We start from the raw sequence: 22,016 nt of genomic DNA on the forward strand, positions 1-22,016 counted from the left end.
TCAAGACAAAGGAGATGATTGTGGACTACAGGAGACGGAGGACTGAGCACGCCCCCATTCTCATCGACGGGGCTGTAGTGGAGCAGGTTGAGAGCTTCAAGTTCCTTGGCGTTCACATCACCAACAAACTAACATGGTCCAAGCACACCAAGACAGTCGTGAAGAGGGCACAACAAAACCTTTTCCCCCTCAGGAGACTGAAAAGTTTTGGCATGGGTCCTCAGATCCTCAAAAGTTTCTACAGCTGCATCATCGAGAGCATCCTGACTGGTTGCATCACTGCCTGGTCTGGAAACTGCTCGGCCTCTGACCACAAGGCACTACAGAGGGTAGTGCGTACGGTCCAGTATATCAAATGTTTTTTTTTTTTTTTTTTTTTTTCTTCACCTTTATTTAACCAGGTAGGCTAGTTGAGAACAAGTTCTCATTTGCAACTGCGACCTGGCCAAGATAAAGCATAGCAGTGTGAACAGACAACAACACAGAGTTACACATGGAGTAAACAATAGACAAGTCAATAACATGGTAGAAAAAAGAGAATCTATATACAATGTGTGCAAAAGGCATGAGGTAGGCAATAAATCGAATAATTACAATTTAGCAGATTAACACTGGAGTGATAAATCATCAGATGATCATGTGCAAGAAGAGATACTGGTGTGCAAAAGTGCAGAAAAGTAAAATAAATAAAAGCAGTATGGGGGTGAGGTAGGTAAATTGGGTGGGTAGTTTACAGATGGACTATGTACAGCTGCAGCGATCGGTTAGCTGCTCGGATAGCAGATTTTTAAAGTTGTTGAGGGAGATAAAAGTCTCCAACTTCAGAGATTTTTGCAATTCGTTCCAGTCGCAGGCAGCAGAGAACTGGAAGGAAAGGCGTCCAAATGAGGTTTTGGCTTTAGGGATGATCAGTGAGATACACCTGCTGGAGCGCGTGCTACGGGTGGGTGTAGCCATCGTGACCAGTGAACTAAGATAATGCGGCACTTTGCCTAGCATAGCCTTGTAGATGACCTGGAGCCAGTGGGTCTGACGACGAACATGTAGCGAGGGCCAGCCGACTAGGGCATACAGGTCGCAGTGGTGGGTCGTATAAGGTGCTTTAGTAACAAAACGGATGGCACTGTGATAAACTGCATCCAGTTTGCTGAGTAGAGTATTGGAGGCTATTTTGTAGATGATATCGCCGAAGTCGAGGATCGGTAGGAAAGTCAGTTTTACTAGGGTAAGTTTGGCGGCGTGAGTGAAGGAGGCTTTGTTCCGGAATAGAAAGCCGACTCTAGATTTGATTTTGGATTGGAGATGTTTGATATGAGTCTGGAAGGAGAGTTTGCAGTCTAGCCAGACACCTAGGTACTTATAGATGTCCACATATTCTAGGTCGGAACCGTAAAGGGTGGTGATGCTAGTCGGGCGTGCGGGTGCAGGCATCGAACGGTTGAAAAGCATGCATTTGGTTTTACTAGCGTTTAAGAGCAGTTGGAGGCCACGGAAGGAGTGTTGTATGGCATTGAAGCTCGTTTGGAGGTTAGATAGCACAGTGTCCAGGGAAGGGCCGGAAGTATACAGAATGGTGTCTTCTTCGTAGAGGTGGATCAGGGAATCGCCCGCAGCAAGAGCAACATCATTGATGTATACAGAGAAAAGAGTCGGCCCGAGAATTGAACCCTGTGGTACCCCCATAGAGACTGCCAGAGGACCGGACAACATGCCCTCCGATTTGACACACTGAACTCTGTCTGCAAAGTAGTTGGTGAACCAGGCAAGGCAGTCATTAGAAAAACCGAGGCTATTGAGTCTGCCGATAAGAATATGGTGATTGACAGAGTCGAAAGCCTTGGCCAGGTCGATGAAGACGGCTGCACAGTAATGTCTTTTATCGATGGCGGTTATGATATCGTTTAGTACCTTGAGCGTGGCTGAGGTGCACCCGTGACCGGCTCGGAAACCGGATTGCACAGCGGAGAAGGTACGGTGGGATTCGAGATGGTCAGTGATCTGTTTGTTGACTTGGCTTTCGAAGACCTTAGCTAGGCAGGGCAGGATGGATATAGGTCTGTAACAGTTTGGGTCCAGGGTGTCTCCCCCTTTGAAGAGGGGGATGACAGCGGCAGCTTTCCAATCCTTGGGGATCTCAGATGATACGAAGGAGAGGTTGAACAGGCTGGTAATAGGGGGTGCGACAATGGCAGCAGACAGTTTCAGAAATAGGGGGCCCAGATTGTCAAGCCCAGCTGATTTGTATGGGTCCAGGTTTTCCAGCTCTTTCAGAACATCTGCTATCTGGATATGGGTAAAGGAGAAGCTGGGGAGGCTTGGGCGAGTAGCAGCGGGGGGGGCGGGGCTGTTGGCCAAGGTTGGAGTCGCCAGGTGGAAGGCATGGCCAGCCATTGAGAAATGTTTGTTGAAGTTTTCGATTATCACGGACTTATCAGTGGTGACCGTGTTATCTAGCCTCAGTGCAGTGGGCAGCTGGGAGGAGGTGCTCTTGTTTTCCATGGACTTTACAGTATCCCAGAACTTTTTGGAGTTAGAGCTACAGGATGCAAATTTCTGCTTGAAAAAGCTGGCCTTTGCTTTCCTGACTGACTGCGTGTATTGGTTCCTGACTTCCCTGAACAGTTGCATATCACGGGGGCTCTTCGATGCTATTGCAGTTCGCCACAGGATGTTTTTGTGCTGGTCGAGGGCAGTCAGGTCTGGAGTGAACCAAGGGCTATATCTGTTCTTGGTTCTGCATTTTTTGAACGGAGCATGCTTGTCTAATATGGTGAGGAAGTAACTTTTAAAGAATGACCAGGCATCCTCAACTGACGGGATGAGGTCAATATCCTTCCAGGGTACCCGGGCCAGGTCGGTTAGAAAGGCCTGCTCGCAGAAGTGTTTCAGGGAGCGTTTGACAGTGATGAGGGGTGGTCGTTTGACCGTGGACCCGTGGCGGATACAGGCAATGAGGCAGTGATCGCTGAGATCTTGATTGAAGACAGCAGAGGTGTATTTGGAGGGCAAGTTGGTCAGGATAATGTCTATTAGGGTGCCCATGTTTACGGATTTAGGGTTGTACCTGGTGGGTTCCTTGATGATTTGTGTGAGATTGAGGGCATCAAGCTTAGATTGTAGGACTGCCGGGGTGTTAAGCATATCCCAGTTTAGGTCACCTAACAGAACAAACTCTGAAGCTAGATGGGGAGCGATCAATTCACAGATGGTGTCCAGGGCACAGCCGGGAGCTGAGGGGGGTCGGTAGCAGGCGGCAACAGTGAGAGACTTATTTCTGGAGAGATTAATTTTTAAAATTAGAAGTTCGAACTGTTTGGGAATAGACTTGGAAAGTATGACAGAACTTTGCAGGCTATCTCTGCAGTAGATTGCAACTCCTCCCCCTTTGGCAGTTCTATCTTGACGGAAAGTGTTATAGTTGGGTATGGAAATCTCAGAGTTTTTGGTGGCCTTCCTAAGCCAGGATTCAGACACGGCAAGGACATCAGGGTTGGCAGAGTGTGCTAAAGCGGTGAGTAAGGCAAACTTGGGGAGGAGGCTTCTGATGTTGACATGCATGAGGCCAAGGCTTTTTCGATCACAAAAGTCAACAAATGAGGGTGACTGGGGACATGCAGGGCCTGGGTTTACCTCCACATCACCCGAGGAACAGAGGAGTAGTAGAATGAGGGTGCGGCTAAAGGCTATCAAAACTGGTCGCCTAGAGCGTTGGGGACAAGGAATAAAAGGAGCAGATTTATGGGCGTGGTAGAATAGATTCTGGGCATAATGTGCAGACCAGGGTATGGTGGGGCACGGGTACAGCGGAGGCAAGCCCAGGCACTGGGTGATGATAAGAGAGGTTGTATCTCTGGACATGCTGGTCTCAATGGGTGAGGTCACCGCATGTGTGGGGGGTGGGACAAAGGAGGTATCAGAGGTACGGAGAGTGGAACTACGGGGTCCATTGCAAACCAAAACAATGATAACTAGCCTGAACAACAGTATGTAAGGCATATTGATATTAGAGAGAGACATACAATAAGGCATAAAGTGATTGCAGGTCATGATTGGGAGAGCTAGCTAAAACAGCAGGTGAAATAACAGCAGCTAGTCAGCTAACACAGCAACAGAAGGTAAAAATGGCGACGACTGGGCAGAGAGGGTCGGATTAACTACACACAGATCCTGAGTTAAGGCACAGAGCCGACAGATAAAACACAAATAAACAGAACGGAGTACCGTGAATTAATGGACAGTCAAGCAGGCATCAGCTATGTAGCCAAGTGATCATAGTGTCCAGGGGGCAGCCGTAGATGGAGTAGTGAGGCCTCCACTAAGCTAGCACGCGTTTAAAGTTAGTAGCCCGGGGGGGTGGTCTGCTCAGAAGGAGGGGGTCTGCTCAGACGGAGGCCGGTTGAGGGCACGTCTGCAAACCAGACGTGGTCGTGTCGACAGAGAATCCAAGCCGGATGGCGAAAGAGAGGTTGTGAATTGTAGAATTGTGTTTGCTAACTGGTGCTAGCTTCCTAGCTGCGCTAGCTGCAAGATAAGCTAGCAGTTAGCAGACCGGGGCAGGCAAGTTAGCCTTTGGGAGCGTCGCGATGGGGGGGAAGTCTGTTTTTGCCTCTTCGTGCGGTGACGTCGATAGACCAGTCGTGGAATTAGTAGGGTTCCAGGTAGCTCTAGGTAGCTAACAGGCCTAGTAGGTTAGCAGAATGGGCCTTCAGCGGGCGTCACGCCTGAGGGGCCTGTTGGAGTCCCCGGGCAGATTATGTCGGTATTCCAGTCGTAGAGGATAGGCGGGGTTCCGTGCTCCGTACCGGCAGTAAATGGGTCCGGGTCTTGTAGCCCAGGAGTGGGCTTCAGTGGTAGCACAGGAGCCCTAGCCAATTAGCTTCAGGCTAATTGGTGCCTGCTCCGGTGCCTGCTCCGGGATGGAAACGCTAGCCAGGAGTGGTCACCCGGGATTGTGGTTAGCTAGTTGCGAAGATCCAGATGAAAATGTTCAGAGTTTGCGGTAGGAATCCGGGGATATGGAGAGAAATAGGTCCGTTATGCTCTGGTTTTAGTCACGTTGTTCGAACTAGCGAGAGCTTCCCGAGCTAAAGGTTAGCTGATGACCGCTAGCAATGGTTTGCTAACTGATAGCTGGTAGGCAGTTAGCTGGCTATCTTCAGTAGATGGAATCCAGATCAGAAGTAAATAGAAATACTTTAGAAAAAAGCAGATCCATGCCACATTGGTGAGGCGGGTTGCAGGAGAGTATTTAGAAGTTGAGGTTTAAGAAAGTATTTTTAAAAGATATGCGAAGAAAAAGATGTAAAAAGATATATACAAGGGACACGGGACACGACAGGACAAAGACGTCTACACTGCACTGCTACGCCGTCTTGGAGTGCCAAGCTTCCTGCCATCCAGGACCTCTATACCAGGCGGTGTCAGAGGAAGGCTCTAAAAATTGTCAGACTCCAGCCACCCAAGTCATAGACTGTTCTCTCTGCTACCGAACGGCAAGCGGTACCAGAGCGCCAAGTCGAGGTCCAAGAGGCTTCTGAACAGCTTCTACCCCCAAGCCATAAGACCCCTGAACATCTAATCAAATGGCTACCCAGACTATTTGAACCCCCCCCCCCCTCGCTCTTCTATGCTGCTGCTACTCTCTGTTATTATCTATGCATAGTCACTTTAATAACTCTACCTACATGTACATATTACCTCATTACCTCGACACCGGTGCCCCTGCACATTGACTCTGCCAGTACCCCCTGTAAATAGCCCCGATACTGTTATTTATTGCTGCTCTTCAATTATTTGTTAGTCTTATCTCTTACTTTTTTTAGGTATTTTCTTAAAACTGTATTGTTGGTTAATACGGACTTGTAAGTAAGCATTTCACTGTAAGGTCTACAGCTGTTGTATTCGGCGCATGTGACAAATACATTTGATTTGGTTTGATTTGACACGTATACACACGCACGTATGCACACACACGTATACACACACACGTATACACACACACGTATACACACACACGTATATACACACACACACACACACACACACACACACACACACACACACACACACACACACACACACACAGGTACACATGCACACACACACACAGGTACACAGGCACACAGGTACACAGGTACACAGGCACACACACACACACACACACACACACATAGAAAGGCTTCTAACAAATAAAACTATTGTTTTTCCGGTTGTTATTGTACCAGGGAGGGGCGTGGCTTGGGGGTGAAGGGGCGTGGCCAGCCAACAATGTCTCCGTACTGCAGTCTGGATCCCAGACCTCCAACAACTCTCTGTTCACCTGCCTGGGGATACACCCTGCTCTCAACACCCCCACACAATGCACTGCACGGGCCTGTAAGTCTCACACACCTCCACCTAATGCACTGCACGGGCCTGTAAGTCTCACACACCTCCACACAATGCACTGCACGGGCCTGTAAGTCTCACACACCTCCACACAATGCACTGCACGGGCCTGTAAGTCTCACACACCTCCACACAATGCACTGCACGGGCCTGTAAGTCTCACACACCTCCACACAATGCACTGCACGGGCCTGTACGTCTCACACACCTCCACACAATGCACTGCACGGGCCTGTAAGTTTCACTCACTCACGGGGGAGTAATGCATAAGGTGATGGGTCAGGTCTTAAAGGTGATGGGTCAGGTCTTAAAGGTGATGGGTCAGGTCTTAAAGGTGATTGGTCAGGTCTTAAAGGTGATAGGTCAGGTCTTAAAGGTGATGGGTCAGGTCTTAAAGGTGATGGGTCAGGTCTTTTTATTTCACCTTTATTTAACCAGGTAGGCTAGTTGAGAACAAGTTCTCATTTGCAACTGCGACCTGGCCAAGATAAAGCATAGCAGTGTGAACAGACAACAACACAGAGTTACACATGGAGTAAACAATAAACAAGTCAATAACATGGTAGGAAAAAGAGAATCTATATACAATGTGTGCAAAAGGCATGAGGTAGGCAATAAATCGAATAATTACAATTTAGCAGATTAACACTGGAGTGATAAATCATCAGATGATCATGTGCAAGAAGAGATACTGGTGTGCAAAAGTGCAGAAAAGTAAAATAAATAAAAGCAGTATGGGGGTGAGGTAGGTAAATTGGGTGGGTAGTTTACAGATGGACTATGTACAGCTGCAGCGATCGGTTAGCTGCTCGGATAGCAGATTTTTAAAGTTGTTGAGGGAGATAAAAGTCTCCAACTTCAGAGATTTTTGCAATTCGTTCCAGTCGCAGGCAGCAGAGAACTGGAAGGAAAGGCGTCCAAATGAGGTTTTGGCTTTAGGGATGATCAGTGAGATACACCTGCTGGAGCGCGTGCTACGGGTGGGTGTAGCCATCGTGACCAGTGAACTGAGATAATGCGGCACTTTGCCTAGCATAGCCTTGTAGATGACCTGGAGCCAGTGGGTCTGACGACGAACATGTAGCGAGGGCCAGCCGACTAGGGCATACAGGTCGCAGTGGTGGGTCGTATAAGGTGCTTTAGTAACAAAACGGATGGCACTGTGATAAACTGCATCCAGTTTGCTGAGTAGAGTATTGGAGGCTATTTTGTAGATGATATCGCCGAAGTCGAGGATCGGTAGGAAAGTCAGTTTTACTAGGGTAAGTTTGGCGGCGTGAGTGAAGGAGGCTTTGTTCCGGAATAGAAAGCCGACTCTAGATTTGATTTTGGATTGGAGATGTTTGATATGAGTCTGGAAGGAGAGTTTGCAGTCTAGCCAGACACCTAGGTACTTATAGATGTCCACATATTCTAGGTCGGAACCGTCCATGGTGGTGATGCTAGTCGGGCGTGCGGGTGCAGGCATCGAACGGTTGAAAAGCATGCATTTGGTTTTACTAGCGTTTAAGAGCAGTTGGAGGCCACGGAAGGAGTGTTGTATGGCATTGAAGCTCGTTTGGAGGTTAGATAGCACAGTGTCCAGGGAAGGGCCGGAAGTATACAGAATGGTGTCGTCTGCGTAGAGGTGGATCAGGGAATCGCCCGCAGCAAGAGCAACATCATTGATGTATACAGAGAAAAGAGTCGGCCCGAGAATTGAACCCTGTGGTACCCCCATAGAGACTGCCAGAGGACCGGACAACATGCCCTCCGATTTGACACACTGAACTCTGTCTGCAAAGTAGTTGGTGAACCAGGCAAGGCAGTCATTAGAAAAACCGAGGCTATTGAGTCTGCCGATAAGAATATGGTGATTGACAGAGTCGAAAGCCTTGGCCAGGTCGATGAAGACGGCTGCACAGTAATGTCTTTTATCGATGGCGGTTATGATATCGTTTAGTACCTTGAGCGTGGCTGAGGTGCACCCGTGACCGGCTCGGAAACCGGATTGCACAGCGGAGAAGGTACGGTGGGATTCGAGATGGTCAGTGATCTGTTTGTTGACTTGGCTTTCGAAGACCTTAGCTAGGCAGGGCAGGATGGATATAGGTCTGTAACAGTTTGGGTCCAGGGTGTCTCCCCCTTTGAAGAGGGGGATGACAGCGGCAGCTTTCCAATCCTTGGGGATCTCAGATGATACGAAGGAGAGGTTGAACAGGCTGGTAATAGGGGGTGCGACAATGGCAGCAGACAGTTTCAGAAATAGGGGGCCCAGATTGTCAAGCCCAGCTGATTTGTATGGGTCCAGGTTTTCCAGCTCTTTCAGAACATCTGCTATCTGGATATGGGTAAAGGAGAAGCTGGGGAGGCTTGGGCGAGTAGCAGCGGGGGGGGCGGGGCTGTTGGCCAAGGTTGGAGTCGCCAGGTGGAAGGCATGGCCAGCCATTGAGAAATGTTTGTTGAAGTTTTCGATTATCACGGACTTATCAGTGGTGACCGTGTTATCTAGCCTCAGTGCAGTGGGCAGCTGGGAGGAGGTGCTCTTGTTTTCCATGGACTTTACAGTATCCCAGAACTTTTTGGAGTTAGAGCTACAGGATGCAAATTTCTGCTTGAAAAAGCTGGCCTTTGCTTTCCTGACTGACTGCGTGTATTGGTTCCTGACTTCCCTGAACAGTTGCATATCACGGGGGCTCTTCGATGCTATTGCAGTTCGCCACAGGATGTTTTTGTGCTGGTCGAGGGCAGTCAGGTCTGGAGTGAACCAAGGGCTATATCTGTTCTTGGTTCTGCATTTTTTGAACGGAGCATGCTTGTCTAATATGGTGAGGAAGTAACTTTTAAAGAATGACCAGGCATCCTCAACTGACGGGATGAGGTCAATATCCTTCCAGGGTACCCGGGCCAGGTCGGTTAGAAAGGCCTGCTCGCAGAAGTGTTTCAGGGAGCGTTTGACAGTGATGAGGGGTGGTCGTTTGACCGTGGACCCGTGGCGGATACAGGCAATGAGGCAGTGATCGCTGAGATCTTGATTGAAGACAGCAGAGGTGTATTTGGAGGGCAAGTTGGTCAGGATAATGTCTATTAGGGTGCCCATGTTTACGGATTTAGGGTTGTACCTGGTGGGTTCCTTGATGATTTGTGTGAGATTGAGGGCATCAAGCTTAGATTGTAGGACTGCCGGGGTGTTAAGCATATCCCAGTTTAGGTCACCTAACAGAACAAACTCTGAAGCTAGATGGGGAGCGATCAATTCACAGATGGTGTCCAGGGCACAGCCGGGAGCTGAGGGGGGTCGGTAGCAGGCGGCAACAGTGAGAGACTTATTTCTGGAGAGATTAATTTTTAAAATTAGAAGTTCGAACTGTTTGGGAATAGACTTGGAAAGTATGACAGAACTTTGCAGGCTATCTCTGCAGTAGATTGCAACTCCTCCCCCTTTGGCAGTTCTATCTTGACGGAAAGTGTTATAGTTGGGTATGGAAATCTCAGAGTTTTTGGTGGCCTTCCTAAGCCAGGATTCAGACACGGCAAGGACATCAGGGTTGGCAGAGTGTGCTAAAGCGGTGAGTAAGGCAAACTTGGGGAGGAGGCTTCTGATGTTGACATGCATGAGGCCAAGGCTTTTTCGATCACAAAAGTCAACAAATGAGGGTGACTGGGGACATGCAGGGCCTGGGTTTACCTCCACATCACCCGAGGAACAGAGGAGTAGTAGAATGAGGGTGCGGCTAAAGGCTATCAAAACTGGTCGCCTAGAGCGTTGGGGACAAGGAATAAAAGGAGCAGATTTATGGGCGTGGTAGAATAGATTCTGGGCATAATGTGCAGACCAGGGTATGGTGGGGCACGGGTACAGCGGAGGCAAGCCCAGGCACTGGGTGATGATAAGAGAGGTTGTATCTCTGGACATGCTGGTCTCAATGGGTGAGGTCACCGCATGTGTGGGGGGTGGGACAAAGGAGGTATCAGAGGTACGGAGAGTGGAACTACGGGGTCCATTGCAAACCAAAACAATGATAACTAGCCTGAACAACAGTATGTAAGGCATATTGATATTAGAGAGAGACATACAATAAGGCATAAAGTGATTGCAGGTCATGATTGGGAGAGCTAGCTAAAACAGCAGGTGAAATAACAGCAGCTAGTCAGCTAACACAGCAACAGAAGGTAAAAATGGCGACGACTGGGCAGAGAGGGTCGGATTAACTACACACAGATCCTGAGTTAAGGCACAGAGCCGACAGATAAAACACAAATAAACAGAACGGAGTACCGTGAATTAATGGACAGTCAAGCAGGCATCAGCTATGTAGCCAAGTGATCATAGTGTCCAGGGGGCAGCCGTAGATGGAGTAGTGAGGCCTCCACTAAGCTAGCACGCGTTTAAAGTTAGTAGCCCGGGGGGGTGGTCTGCTCAGAAGGAGGGGGTCTGCTCAGACGGAGGCCGGTTGAGGGCACGTCTGCAAACCAGACGTGGTCGTGTCGACAGAGAATCCAAGCCGGATGGCGAAAGAGAGGTTGTGAATTGTAGAATTGTGTTTGCTAACTGGTGCTAGCTTCCTAGCTGCGCTAGCTGCAAGATAAGCTAGCAGTTAGCAGACCGGGGCAGGCAAGTTAGCCTTTGGGAGCGTCGCGATGGGGGGGAAGTCTGTTTTTGCCTCTTCGTGCGGTGACGTCGATAGACCAGTCGTGGAATTAGTAGGGTTCCAGGTAGCTCTAGGTAGCTAACAGGCCTAGTAGGTTAGCAGAATGGGCCTTCAGCGGGCGTCACGCCTGAGGGGCCTGTTGGAGTCCCCGGGCAGATTATGTCGGTATTCCAGTCGTAGAGGATAGGCGGGGTTCCGTGCTCCGTACCGGCAGTAAATGGGTCCGGGTCTTGTAGCCCAGGAGTGGGCTTCAGTGGTAGCACAGGAGCCCTAGCCAATTAGCTTCAGGCTAATTGGTGCCTGCTCCGGTGCCTGCTCCGGGATGGAAACGCTAGCCAGGAGTGGTCACCCGGGATTGTGGTTAGCTAGTTGCGAAGATCCAGATGAAAATGTTCAGAGTTTGCGGTAGGAATCCGGGGATATGGAGAGAAATAGGTCCGTTATGCTCTGGTTTTAGTCACGTTGTTCGAACTAGCGAGAGCTTCCCGAGCTAAAGGTTAGCTGATGACCGCTAGCAATGGTTTGCTAACTGATAGCTGGTAGGCAGTTAGCTGGATATCTTCAGTAGATGGATTCCAGATCAGAAGTAAATAGAAATACTTTAGAAAAAAGCAGATCCACGCCACATTGGGTGAGGCGGGTTGCAGGAGAGTATTTAGAAGTTGAGGTTTAAGAAAGTATTTTTAAAAGATATGCGAAGAAAAAGATGTAAAAAGATATATACAAGGGACACGGGACACAACAGGACAAAGACGTCTACACTGCTACGCCGTCTTGGCTATGAGGTGATGGTGATGGGTCAGGTCTTAAAGGTGATGGGTCAGGTCTTAAGTTAGGTTACATTTAAAGGTAAACTCAGGAAGATGACATAGATGCACCAACGAAACAGTAGTAGCAAAGACAAACGGAGAAAGTTAAAAATAACCCAATTGGGTAAATATTGGACAGAACACATGCTGGGTTATTTTGACCTAGCCAGATGGGCCCATTGGGTTTAGTTTAGTAGGATCCCCATTAGCTACTTACCTAGCCAGATGGGCCCATTGGGTTTAGTTTAGTAGGATCCCCATTAGCTACTGACCTAGCCAGTTGGGCCCAGTGGGTTTAGTTTAGTAGGATCCCCATTAGCTACTGACCTAGCCAGATGGGCCCAGTGGGTTTAGTTTAGTAGGATCCCCATTAGCTACTGACCTAGCCAGATGGGCCCAGTGGGTTTAGTTTAGTAGGATCCCCATTAGCTACTGACCTAGCCAGTTGGGTTTAGTTTAGTAGGATCCCCATTAGCTACTGACCTAGCCAGTTGGGCCCATTGGGTTTAGTTTAGTAGGATCACCATTAGCTACTGACCTAGCCAGTTGGGCCCAGTGGGTTTAGTTCAGTAGGATCCCCATTAGCTACTGACCTAGCCAGTTGGGCCCATTGGGTTTAGTTTAGTAGGATCCCCATTAGCTACTGACCTAGCCAGTTGGGACCATTGGGTTTAGTTTAGTAGGATCCCCATTAGCTACTGACCTAGCCAGTTGGGTTTAGTTCAGTAGGTTCCCCATTAGCTACTGACCTAGCCAGTTGGGCCCAGTGGGTTTAGTTTAGTAGGATCCCCATTAGCTACTGACCTAGCCAGTTAGGCCCAGTGGGTTTAGTTTAGTAGGATCCCCATTAGCTACTGACGTAGCCAGATGGGCCCAGTGGGTTTAGTTCAGTAGGATCCCCATTAGCTACTGACCTAGCCAGTTGGGCCCATTGGGTTTAGTTTAGTAGGATCCCCATTAGCTACTGACCTAGCCAGTTGGGCCCAGTGGGTTTAGTTTAGTAGGATCCCCATTAGCTACTGACCTAGCCAGTTGGGCCCAGTGGGTTTAGTTTAGTAGGATCCCCATTAGCTACTGACCTAGCCAGTTGGGCCCAGTGGGTTTAGTTTAGTAGGATCCCCATTAGCTACTGACCTAGCCAGTTGGGCCCAGTGGGTTTAGTTTAGTAGGATCCCCATTAGCTACTGACCTAGCCAGATGGGCCCAGTGGGTTTAGTTTAGTAAGATCCCCATTAGCTACTGACCTAGCCAGTTGGGCCCATTGGGTTTAGTTTAGTAGGATCCCCATTAGCTACTGACCTAGCCAGATGGGCCCAGTGGGTTTAGTTTAGTAGGATCCCCATTAGCTACTGACCTAGCCAGATGGGTTTAGTTTAGTAGGATCCCCATTAGCTACTGACCTAGCCAGTTGGGCCCAGTGGGTTTAGTTCAGTAGGATCCCCATTAGCTACTGACCTAGCCAGTTGGGCCCATTGGGTTTAGTTTAGTAGGATCCCCATTAGCTACTGACCTATCCAGTTGGGCCCAGTGGGTTTAGTTCAGTAGGATCCCCATTAGCTACTGACCTAGCCAGTTGGGCCCAGTGGGTTTAGTTTAGTAGGATCCCCATTAGCTACTGACCTAGCCAGTTGGGCCCATTGGATTTAGTTTAGTAGGATCCCCATTAGCTACTGACATAGCCAGTTGGGCCCATTGGGTTTAGTTTAGTAGGATCCCCATTAGCTACTGACCTAGCCAGTTGGGCCCAGTGGGTTTAGTTTAGTAGGATCCCCATTAGCTACTGACCTAGCCAGTTGGGTTTAGTTTAGTAGGATCCCCATTAGCTACTGACCTAGCCAGATGGGTCCATTGGGTTTAGTTTAGTAGGATCCCCATTAGCTACTGACCTAGCCAGTTGGGCCCATTGGGTTTAGTTTAGTAGGATCCCCATTAGCTACTGACCTAGCCAGATGGGCCCATTGGGTTTAGTTTAGTAGGATCCCCATTAGCTACTGACCTAGCCAGTTGGGCCCAGTGGGTTTAGTTTAGTAGGATCCCCATTAGCTACTGACCTAGCCAGTTGGGCCAAGTGGGTTTAGTTTAGTAGGATCCCCATTAGCTACTGACCTAGCCAGTTGGGCCCAGTGGGTTTAGTTTAGTAGGATCCCCATTAGCTACTGACCTAGCCAGTTGGGCCCATTGGGTTTAGTTTAGTAGGATCCCCATTAGCTACTGACCTAGCCAGTTGGGCCCAGTGGGTTTAGTTTAGTAGGATCCCCATTAGCTACTGACCTAGCCAGTTGGGCCCAGTGGGTTTAGTTTAGTAGGATCCCCATTAGCTACTGACCTAGCCAGTTGGGCCCATTGGGTTTAGTTTAGTAGGATCCCCATTAGCTACTGACCTAGCCAGTTGGGCCCAGTGGGTTTAGTTCAGTAGGATCCCCATTAGCTACTGACCTAGCCAGTTGGGCCCATTGGGTTTAGTTTAGTAGGATCCCCATTAGCTACTGACCTAGCCAGTTGGGCCCAGTGGGTTTAGTTCAGTAGGATCCCCATTAGCTACTGACCTAGCCAGTTGGGCCCAGTGGGTTTAGTTTAGTAGGATCCCCATTAGCTACTGACCTAGCCAGATGGGTCCATTGGGTTTAGTTTAGTAGGATCCCCATTAGCTACTGACCTAGCCAGTTGGGCCCATTGGGTTTAGTTTAGTAGGATCCCCATTAGCTACTGACCTAGCCAGATGGGCCCATTGGGTTTAGTTTAGTAGGATCCCCATTAGCTACTGACCTAGCCAGTTGGGCCCAGTGGGTTTAGTTTAGTAGGATCCCCATTAGCTACTGACCTAGCCAGTTGGGCCAAGTGGGTTTAGTTTAGTAGGATCCCCATTAGCTACTGACCTAGCCAGTTGGGCCCAGTGGGTTTAGTTTAGTAGGATCCCCATTAGCTACTGACCTAGCCAGTTGGGCCCATTGGGTTTAGTTTAGTAGGATCCCCATTAGCTACTGACCTAGCCAGTTGGGCCCAGTGGGTTTAGTTTAGTAGGATCCCCATTAGCTACTGACCTAGCCAGTTGGGCCCAGTGGGTTTAGTTTAGTAGGATCCCCATTAGCTACTGACCTAGCCAGTTGGGCCCATTGGGTTTAGTTTAGTAGGATCCCCATTAGCTACTGACCTAGCCAGTTGGGCCCAGTGGGTTTAGTTTAGTAGGATCCCCATTAGCTACTGACCTAGCCAGTTGGGCCCAGTGGGTTTAGTTTAGTAGGATCCCCATTAGCTACTGACCTAGCCAGTTGGGCCCAGTGGGTTTAGTTTAGTAGGATCCCCATTAGCTACTGACCTAGCCAGTTGGGTTTAGTTTAGTAGGATCCCCATTAGCTACTGACCTAGCCAGTTGGGCCAGTTGGGTTTAGTTCAGTAGGATCCCCATTAGCTACTGACCTAGCCAGTTGGGCCAGTTGGGTTTAGTTCAGTAGGATCCCCATTAGCTACTGACCTAGCCAGATGGGCCCAGTGGGTTTAGTTTAGTAGGATCCCCATTAGCTACTGACCTAGCCAGTTGGGCCCATTGGGTTTAGTTTAGTAGGATCCCCATTAGCTACTGACCTAGCCAGTTGGGTTTAGTTTAGTAGGATCCCCATTAGCTACTGACCTAGCCAGTTGGGCCCAGTGGGTTTAGTTTAGTAGGATCCCCATTAGCTACTGACCTAGCCAGTTGGGCCCATTGGGTTTAGTTTTGTAGGATCCCCATTAGCTACTGACCTAGCAGGATGGGCCCAGTGGGTTTAGTTCAGTAGGATCCCCATTAGCTACTGACCTAGCCAGTTGGGCCCATTGGGTTTAGTTCAGTAGGATCCCCATTAGCTACTGAGATAGCCAGTTGGGTTAGTTTAGTAGGATCCCCATTAGCTACTGACCTAGCCAGTTGGGCCCAGTGGGTTTAGTTTAGTAGGATCCCCATTAGCTACTGACCTAGCCAGTTGGGCCCAGTGGGTTTAGTTTAGTAGGATCCCCATTAGCTACTGACCTAGCCAGTTGGGACCATTGGGTTTAGTTTAGTAGGATCCCCATTAGCTACTGACCTAGCCAGTTGGGTTAGTTTAGTAGGATCCCCATTAGCTACTGACCTAGCCAGTTGGGCCCAGTGGGTTTAGTTTAGTAGGATCCCCATTAGCTACTGACCTAGCCAGTTGGGCCCAGTGGGTTTAGTTTAGTAGGATCCCCATTAGCTACTGACCTAGCCAGTTGGGCCCATTGGGTTTAGTTTAGTAGGATCCCCATTAGCTACTGACCTAGCCAGTTGGGCCCAGTGGGTCTAGTTTTATTAAGATCCCCATTAGCTACTGACCTAGCCAGTTGGGCCCAGTGGGTTTAGTTTAGTAGGATCCCCATTAGCTACTGACCTAGCCAGTTGGGCCCAGTGGGTTTAGTTTAGTAGGATCCCCATTAGCTACTGACCTAGCCAGATGGGCCCAGTGGGTTTAGTTTAGTAGGATCCCCATTAGCTACTGACCTAGCCAGTTGGGCCCATTGGGTTTAGTTTAGTAGGATCCCCATTAGCTACTGACCTAGCCAGTTGGGTCCATTGGGTGTAGTTTAGTAGGATCCCCATTAGCTACTAACCTAGCCAGTTGGGTTTAGTTTAGTAGGATCCCCATTAGCTACTGACCTAGCCAGTTGGGCCCAGTGGGTTTAGTTTAGTAGGATCCCCATTAGCTACTGACCTAGCCAGTTGGGCCCATTGGGTTTAGTTTAGTAGGATCCTCATTAGCTACTGACCTAGCCAGTTGGGCCCAGTGGGTTTAGTTTAGTAGGATCCCCATTAGCTACTGACCTAGCCAGTTGGGCCCAGTGGGTTTAGTTTAGTAGGATCCCCATTAGCTACTGACCTAGCCAGTTGGGCCCAGTGGGTTTAGTTTAGTAGGATCCCCATTAGCTACTGACCTAGCCAGTTGGGTCCATTGGGTGTAGTTTAGTAGGATCCCCATTAGCTACTAACCTAGCCAGTTGGGTTTAGTTTAGTAGGATCCCCATTAGCTACTGACCTAGCCAGTTGGGCCCAGTGGGTTTAGTTTAGTAGGATCCCCATTAGCTACTGACCTAGCCAGTTGGGCCCATTGGGTTTAGTTTAGTAGGATCCTCATTAGCTACTGACCTAGCCAGTTGGGCCCAGTGGGTTTAGTTTAGTATGATCCCCATTAGCTACTGACATAGCCAGTTGGGCCCAGTTGGGTTTAGTTTAGTAGGATCCCCATTAGCTACTGACCTAGCCAGTTGGGCCCAGTGGGTTTAGTTCAGTAGGATCCCCATTAGCTACTGACCTAGCCAGTTGGGTTTAGTTTAGTAGGATCCCCATTAGCTACTGACCTAGCCAGTTGGGCCCATTGGGTTTAGTTTAGTAGGATCCCCATTAGCTACTGACCTAGCCAGTTGGGCCCATTGGGTTTAGTTTAGTAGGATCCCCATTAGCTACTGACCTAGCCAGTTGGGTTTAGTTTAGTAGGATCCCCATTAGCTTCTGACCTAGCCAGTTGGGCCCAGTGGGTTTAGTTTAGTAGGATCCCCATTAGCTACTGACCTAGCCAGTTGGGGCCAGTGGGTTTAGTTTTGTAGGATCCCCATTAGCTACTGACCTAGCAGGATGGGCCCAGTGGGTTTAGTTCAGTAGGATCCCCATTAGCTACTGACCTAGCCAGTTGGGCCCATTGGGTTTAGTTCAGTAGGATCCCCATTAGCTACTGACCTAGCCAGTTGGGTTAGTTTAGTAGGATCCCCATTAGCTACTGACCTAGCCAGTTGGGCCCAGTGGGTTTAGTTTAGTAGGATCCCCATTAGCTACTGACCTAGCCAGTTGGGCCCATTGGGTTTAGTTTAGTAGGATCCCCATTAGCTACTGACCTAGCCAGTTGGGCCCAGTGGGTCTAGTTTTATTAAGATCCCCATTAGCTACTGACCTAGCCAGTTGGGCCCAGTGGGTTTAGTTTAGTAGGATCCCCATTAGCTACTGACCTAGCCAGTTGGGCCCAGTGGGTTTAGTTTAGTAGGATCCCCATTAGCTACTGACCTAGCCAGATGGGCCCAGTGGGTTTAGTTTAGTAGGATCCCCATTAGCTACTGACCTAGCCAGTTGGGCCCATTGGGTTTAGTTTAGTAGGATCCCCATTAGCTACTGACCTAGCCAGTTGGGTCCATTGGGTGTAGTTTAGTAGGATCCCCATTAGCTACTAACCTAGCCAGTTGGGTTTAGTTTAGTAGGATCCCCATTAGCTACTGACCTAGCCAGTTGGGCCCAGTGGGTTTAGTTTAGTAGGATCCCCATTAGCTACTGACCTAGCCAGTTGGGCCCATTGGGTTTAGTTTAGTAGGATCCTCATTAGCTACTGACCTAGCCAGTTGGGCCCAGTGGGTTTAGTTTAGTAGGATCCCCATTAGCTACTGACATAGCCAGTTGGGCCCAGTTGGGTTTAGTTTAGTAGGATCCCCATTAGCTACTGACCTAGCCAGTTGGGCCCAGTGGGTTTAGTTCAGTAGGATCCCCATTAGCTACTGACCTAGCCAGTTGGGTTTAGTTTAGTAGGATCCCCATTAGCTACTGACCTAGCCAGTTGGGCCCATTGGGTTTAGTTTAGTAGGATCCCCATTAGCTACTGACCTAGCCAGTTGGGCCCATTGGGTTTAGTTTAGTAGGATCCCCATTAGCTACTGACCTAGCCAGTTGGGTTTAGTTTAGTAGGATCCCCATTAGCTTCTGACCTAGCCAGTTGGGCCCAGTGGGTTTAGTTTAGTAGGATCCCCATTAGCTACTGACCTAGCCAGTTGGGCCCAGTGGGTTTAGTTTAGTAGGATCCCCATTAGCTACTGACCTAGCCAGATGGGCCCTGTGGGTTTAGTTTAGTAGGATCCCCATTAGCTACTGACCTAGCCAGTTGGGCCCAGTGGGTTTAGTTTAGTAGGATCCCCATTAGCTACTGACCTAGCCAGTTGGGCCCAGTGGGTTTAGTTTAGTAGGATCCCCATTAGCTACTGCACATGCAGCAGATACTCTTCCTAGGGTCCACATCTAACGAACACATACATGACAAAGTACAGAACAATTACAGAACAACAAGATATTACATTAAATTCAAAATAAATAAATCATTTCCAACCTGGAGAGGTCTACAAGCCACAGTGTCTCACACCCACTGTGAAATGTGGTGGAGACTTGGTGATGATCTGGGGGTGGCTTCAGGAAGGCTGGAATCGGACAGATTTGTCTTTGTGAAGGATGCTTGGATCAAACCACATACAAGGTTGTCCTGGAAGAAAACGTGCTTCCTTCTGCTCTGACAATGTTCCCCAACTCTGAGGATTGGTTTTCCCAGCAGGACAATGTTCCCCAACTCTGAGGATTGTTTTTCCCAGCAGGACAACGCTCCATGCCACACAGCCAGGTCAGTCAAGGTGTGGATGGAGGACCACCAGATCAAGACCCTGTCATGGCCAGCCCAATCTCCAGACCGGATCTCCATTCAAAACCTCTGGAATGTGATCAAAGGGAAGATGGATGGTCACAAGCCATCAAACAAAGCCGAGCTGCTTGAATTTTTGCGCCAGGAGTGGCATAATGTCACCCAACATCAATGTGAAAGACTGGTGGAGAGCATTTATTTTTTTATTTCACCTTTATTTAACCAGGCAGGCCAGTTGAGAACAAGTTCTCAATGACCTGGCCAAGATAAAGCCTGCGACAAAAACAACATCACAGAGTTACACATGGGATAAACGAACAGTCAATAACACAATAGAAAAAGTCTATGTACAGTGTAGTAAGATTAGGGAGGTAAGGCCTAAAAAATAGGCCATAGAGGCAAAATAATTACAATTTAGCTTTAGTACTGGAGTGATAGATGTGCAGATGATGATGTGCAAGTAGAGATACTGGGATGCAAAAGAGCAAAAAATAATAATAATAACAGTATGGGATGAGGTAGTTAGTTGGTTGGATCGGCTATTTACAGATGGGCTATGTACAGGTTCAGTGATCGGTAAGCTGCCTGACAGCTGATGCTTAAAGTTAGAGAGGGAGACATATATCTCCAGCTTCAGTGATTTTTGCAATTCGTTCCAGTCATTGGCAGTAGAGAATTGTAAGGAAAGGTGGCCAAAAGAGGTGTTGGCTTTGTGGATCACCAATGAAATATACCTGCTGGAGCGCGTGCTACGGGTGGGTGTTGCTATGGTGGATGTTGCTATGGTGACCAGTGAGCTGAGATAAGGCAGCGCTTTACCTAGCAAAGACATATAGATGACCTAGAGCCAGTGGGTTTGGCAACTAATATGAAGCGAGGGCCAGCCAAAGAGAGCATACAGGTCGCAGTGGTGGGTAGTATATGGGGCTTTGGTGACAAAACAGATGGCACTGTGAAAGAATACATCCAATTTTCTGAGTAGAGTGTTGGAGGCTATTTTGTAAATTACATCGCCGAAGTCAAGGATCGGTAGGATAGTCAGTTTTACGAAGGTATGTTTAGCAGCATGAGTGAAGGAGGCTTAGTTGCGAAATAGGAAGCCAATTCTAGATTTATTTTTGGATTGGAGATGCTTAATATGAGTCTGTAAGGAGAGTTTACAGTCTTACCAGACACCTAGGTATTTATAGTCGTCCACATATTCTAGGTCAGAACCGTCCAGAGTAGTGATGCTGGACAGGCGAGCAGGTGCGGGCAGAAATCGGTTGAAGAGCATGCATTTAGTTTTACTTGCATTTAAGAGCAGTTGGAGGCCACGGAAGGAGTGTTGTATGACATTGAAACTCGTTTGGAGGTTTGTTAACACAGTGTCGAAAGAAGGGCCGTATTCAGAATGGTGTTGTCTGCGTAGAGGTGGATCAGAGAATCACCAGCAGCAAGAGCAACATCATTGATATATACAGAGAAAAGTGTCGGCCCGAGAAATGAACCATGTGGCACCCCCAGAGATTGCAAGAGGTCCGGACAACAGGCCCTCCGATTTGACACAATTAACTCTATCTGAGAAGTAGACGGTGAACCAGGCAAGGCAAGGCATTTGCAAAACCAAGGCTATTGAGTCTGCCGATAAGAATGCGGTGATTGACAGAGTCGAAAGCCTTGGCCAGGTCGATGAAGACGGCTGCACAGTACTGTCTTTTATCGATGGTGGTTAGGATATCGTTTAGGACCTTGAGCGTGGCTGAGGTGCACCCATGACCAGCTCTGAAACCAGATTGCATAGTGGAGAAGGTACAGTGGGATTCGAAATGGTCGGTGATCTGTTTGTTAACTTGGCTTTCGAAGGTTTTAGAAAGGCAGGGCAGGATAGATATAGGTCTATAACAGTTTGGGTCTAGAGTGTTTCCCCCTTTGAAGAGGGGGATGACCGTGGCAGCTTTCCAATATTTGGGGATCGCAGATGATATGAAAGAGAGGTCGAACAGGCTAGTAATAGGGGTTGCAACAATTTCGGCGGATAATTTTAGAAAGAAAGGGTCCAGATTGTCTAGCCCAGCTGATTTGTAGGGATCCAGATTTTGCAGCTCTTTCAGAACAGCAGCTGTCTGGATATGGGTGAAGGAGAAGCGGGGGGGGGGCTTTTGAACGTTTCTGTGGGGGGTACAGAGCTGTTGGCCGAGGTAGGGGTAGTCAGGTGGAGAGCATGGCCAGCCGTAGAAAAATGCTTTAATAAAATGCTTATGGAAATCTTTGATTATCGGAGATTTATCGATGGTGACAGTGTTTCCTAGCCTCAGTGCAGTGGGCAGCTGGGAAGAGGTGCTCTTATTCTCCATGGATTTTACAGTGTCCCAAATTGTTTTGGAATTAGTGCTACAGGATGCAAATTTCTGTTTTAAAAAGCTAGCCTTAGCTTTCCTAACTGACAGTGTATATTGGTTCCTGACTTCCCTGAAAAGTTGCATATCGCCGGGGCTATTCGATGCTAATGCAGAGCGCCACAGGATGTTTTTGTGCTGGTCAAGGGCAGTCAAGTCTGGGGTGAACCAAGGGCTATATCTGTTCTTAGTTCTACATTTTTTGAATGGGGCATGCTTATTAAAAATGGTGAGGAAAGCACTTTTAAAGAGCAACCAGGCATCCTTTACTGACGGGATAAGGTCAATATCCTTCCAGGATACCTGGGCCAGGTTGATTAGAAAGGCCTGCTCGCTGAAGTGTTTTAGGGAGCATTTGACAGTGATGAGGGGTGGTTGTTTGAC

At 48.6% G+C, this 22,016-nt stretch overlaps 1 protein-coding gene across 1 annotated transcript in view; it reads left to right on the forward strand.

Annotated features, from left to right (window-relative positions):
• The window catches only part of LOC129863320 (V-set and immunoglobulin domain-containing protein 10-like 2), a 143,720-nt gene that overhangs the window by 46,306 nt on the left and 75,398 nt on the right, over window positions 1-22,016 (forward strand). The window contains exon 8 of the mRNA XM_055935210.1: window positions 6,225-6,375. Coding sequence (XP_055791185.1) covers window positions 6,225-6,375 — 151 coding nt within the window. The remainder of the gene's footprint in view (window positions 1-6,224; window positions 6,376-22,016) is intronic.

The sequence above is a fragment of the Salvelinus fontinalis genome, chromosome 10 (genome assembly GCF_029448725.1).
Source record: "Salvelinus fontinalis isolate EN_2023a chromosome 10, ASM2944872v1, whole genome shotgun sequence".
NCBI classification, from domain to species: Eukaryota; Metazoa; Chordata; class Actinopteri; order Salmoniformes; family Salmonidae; genus Salvelinus; species Salvelinus fontinalis.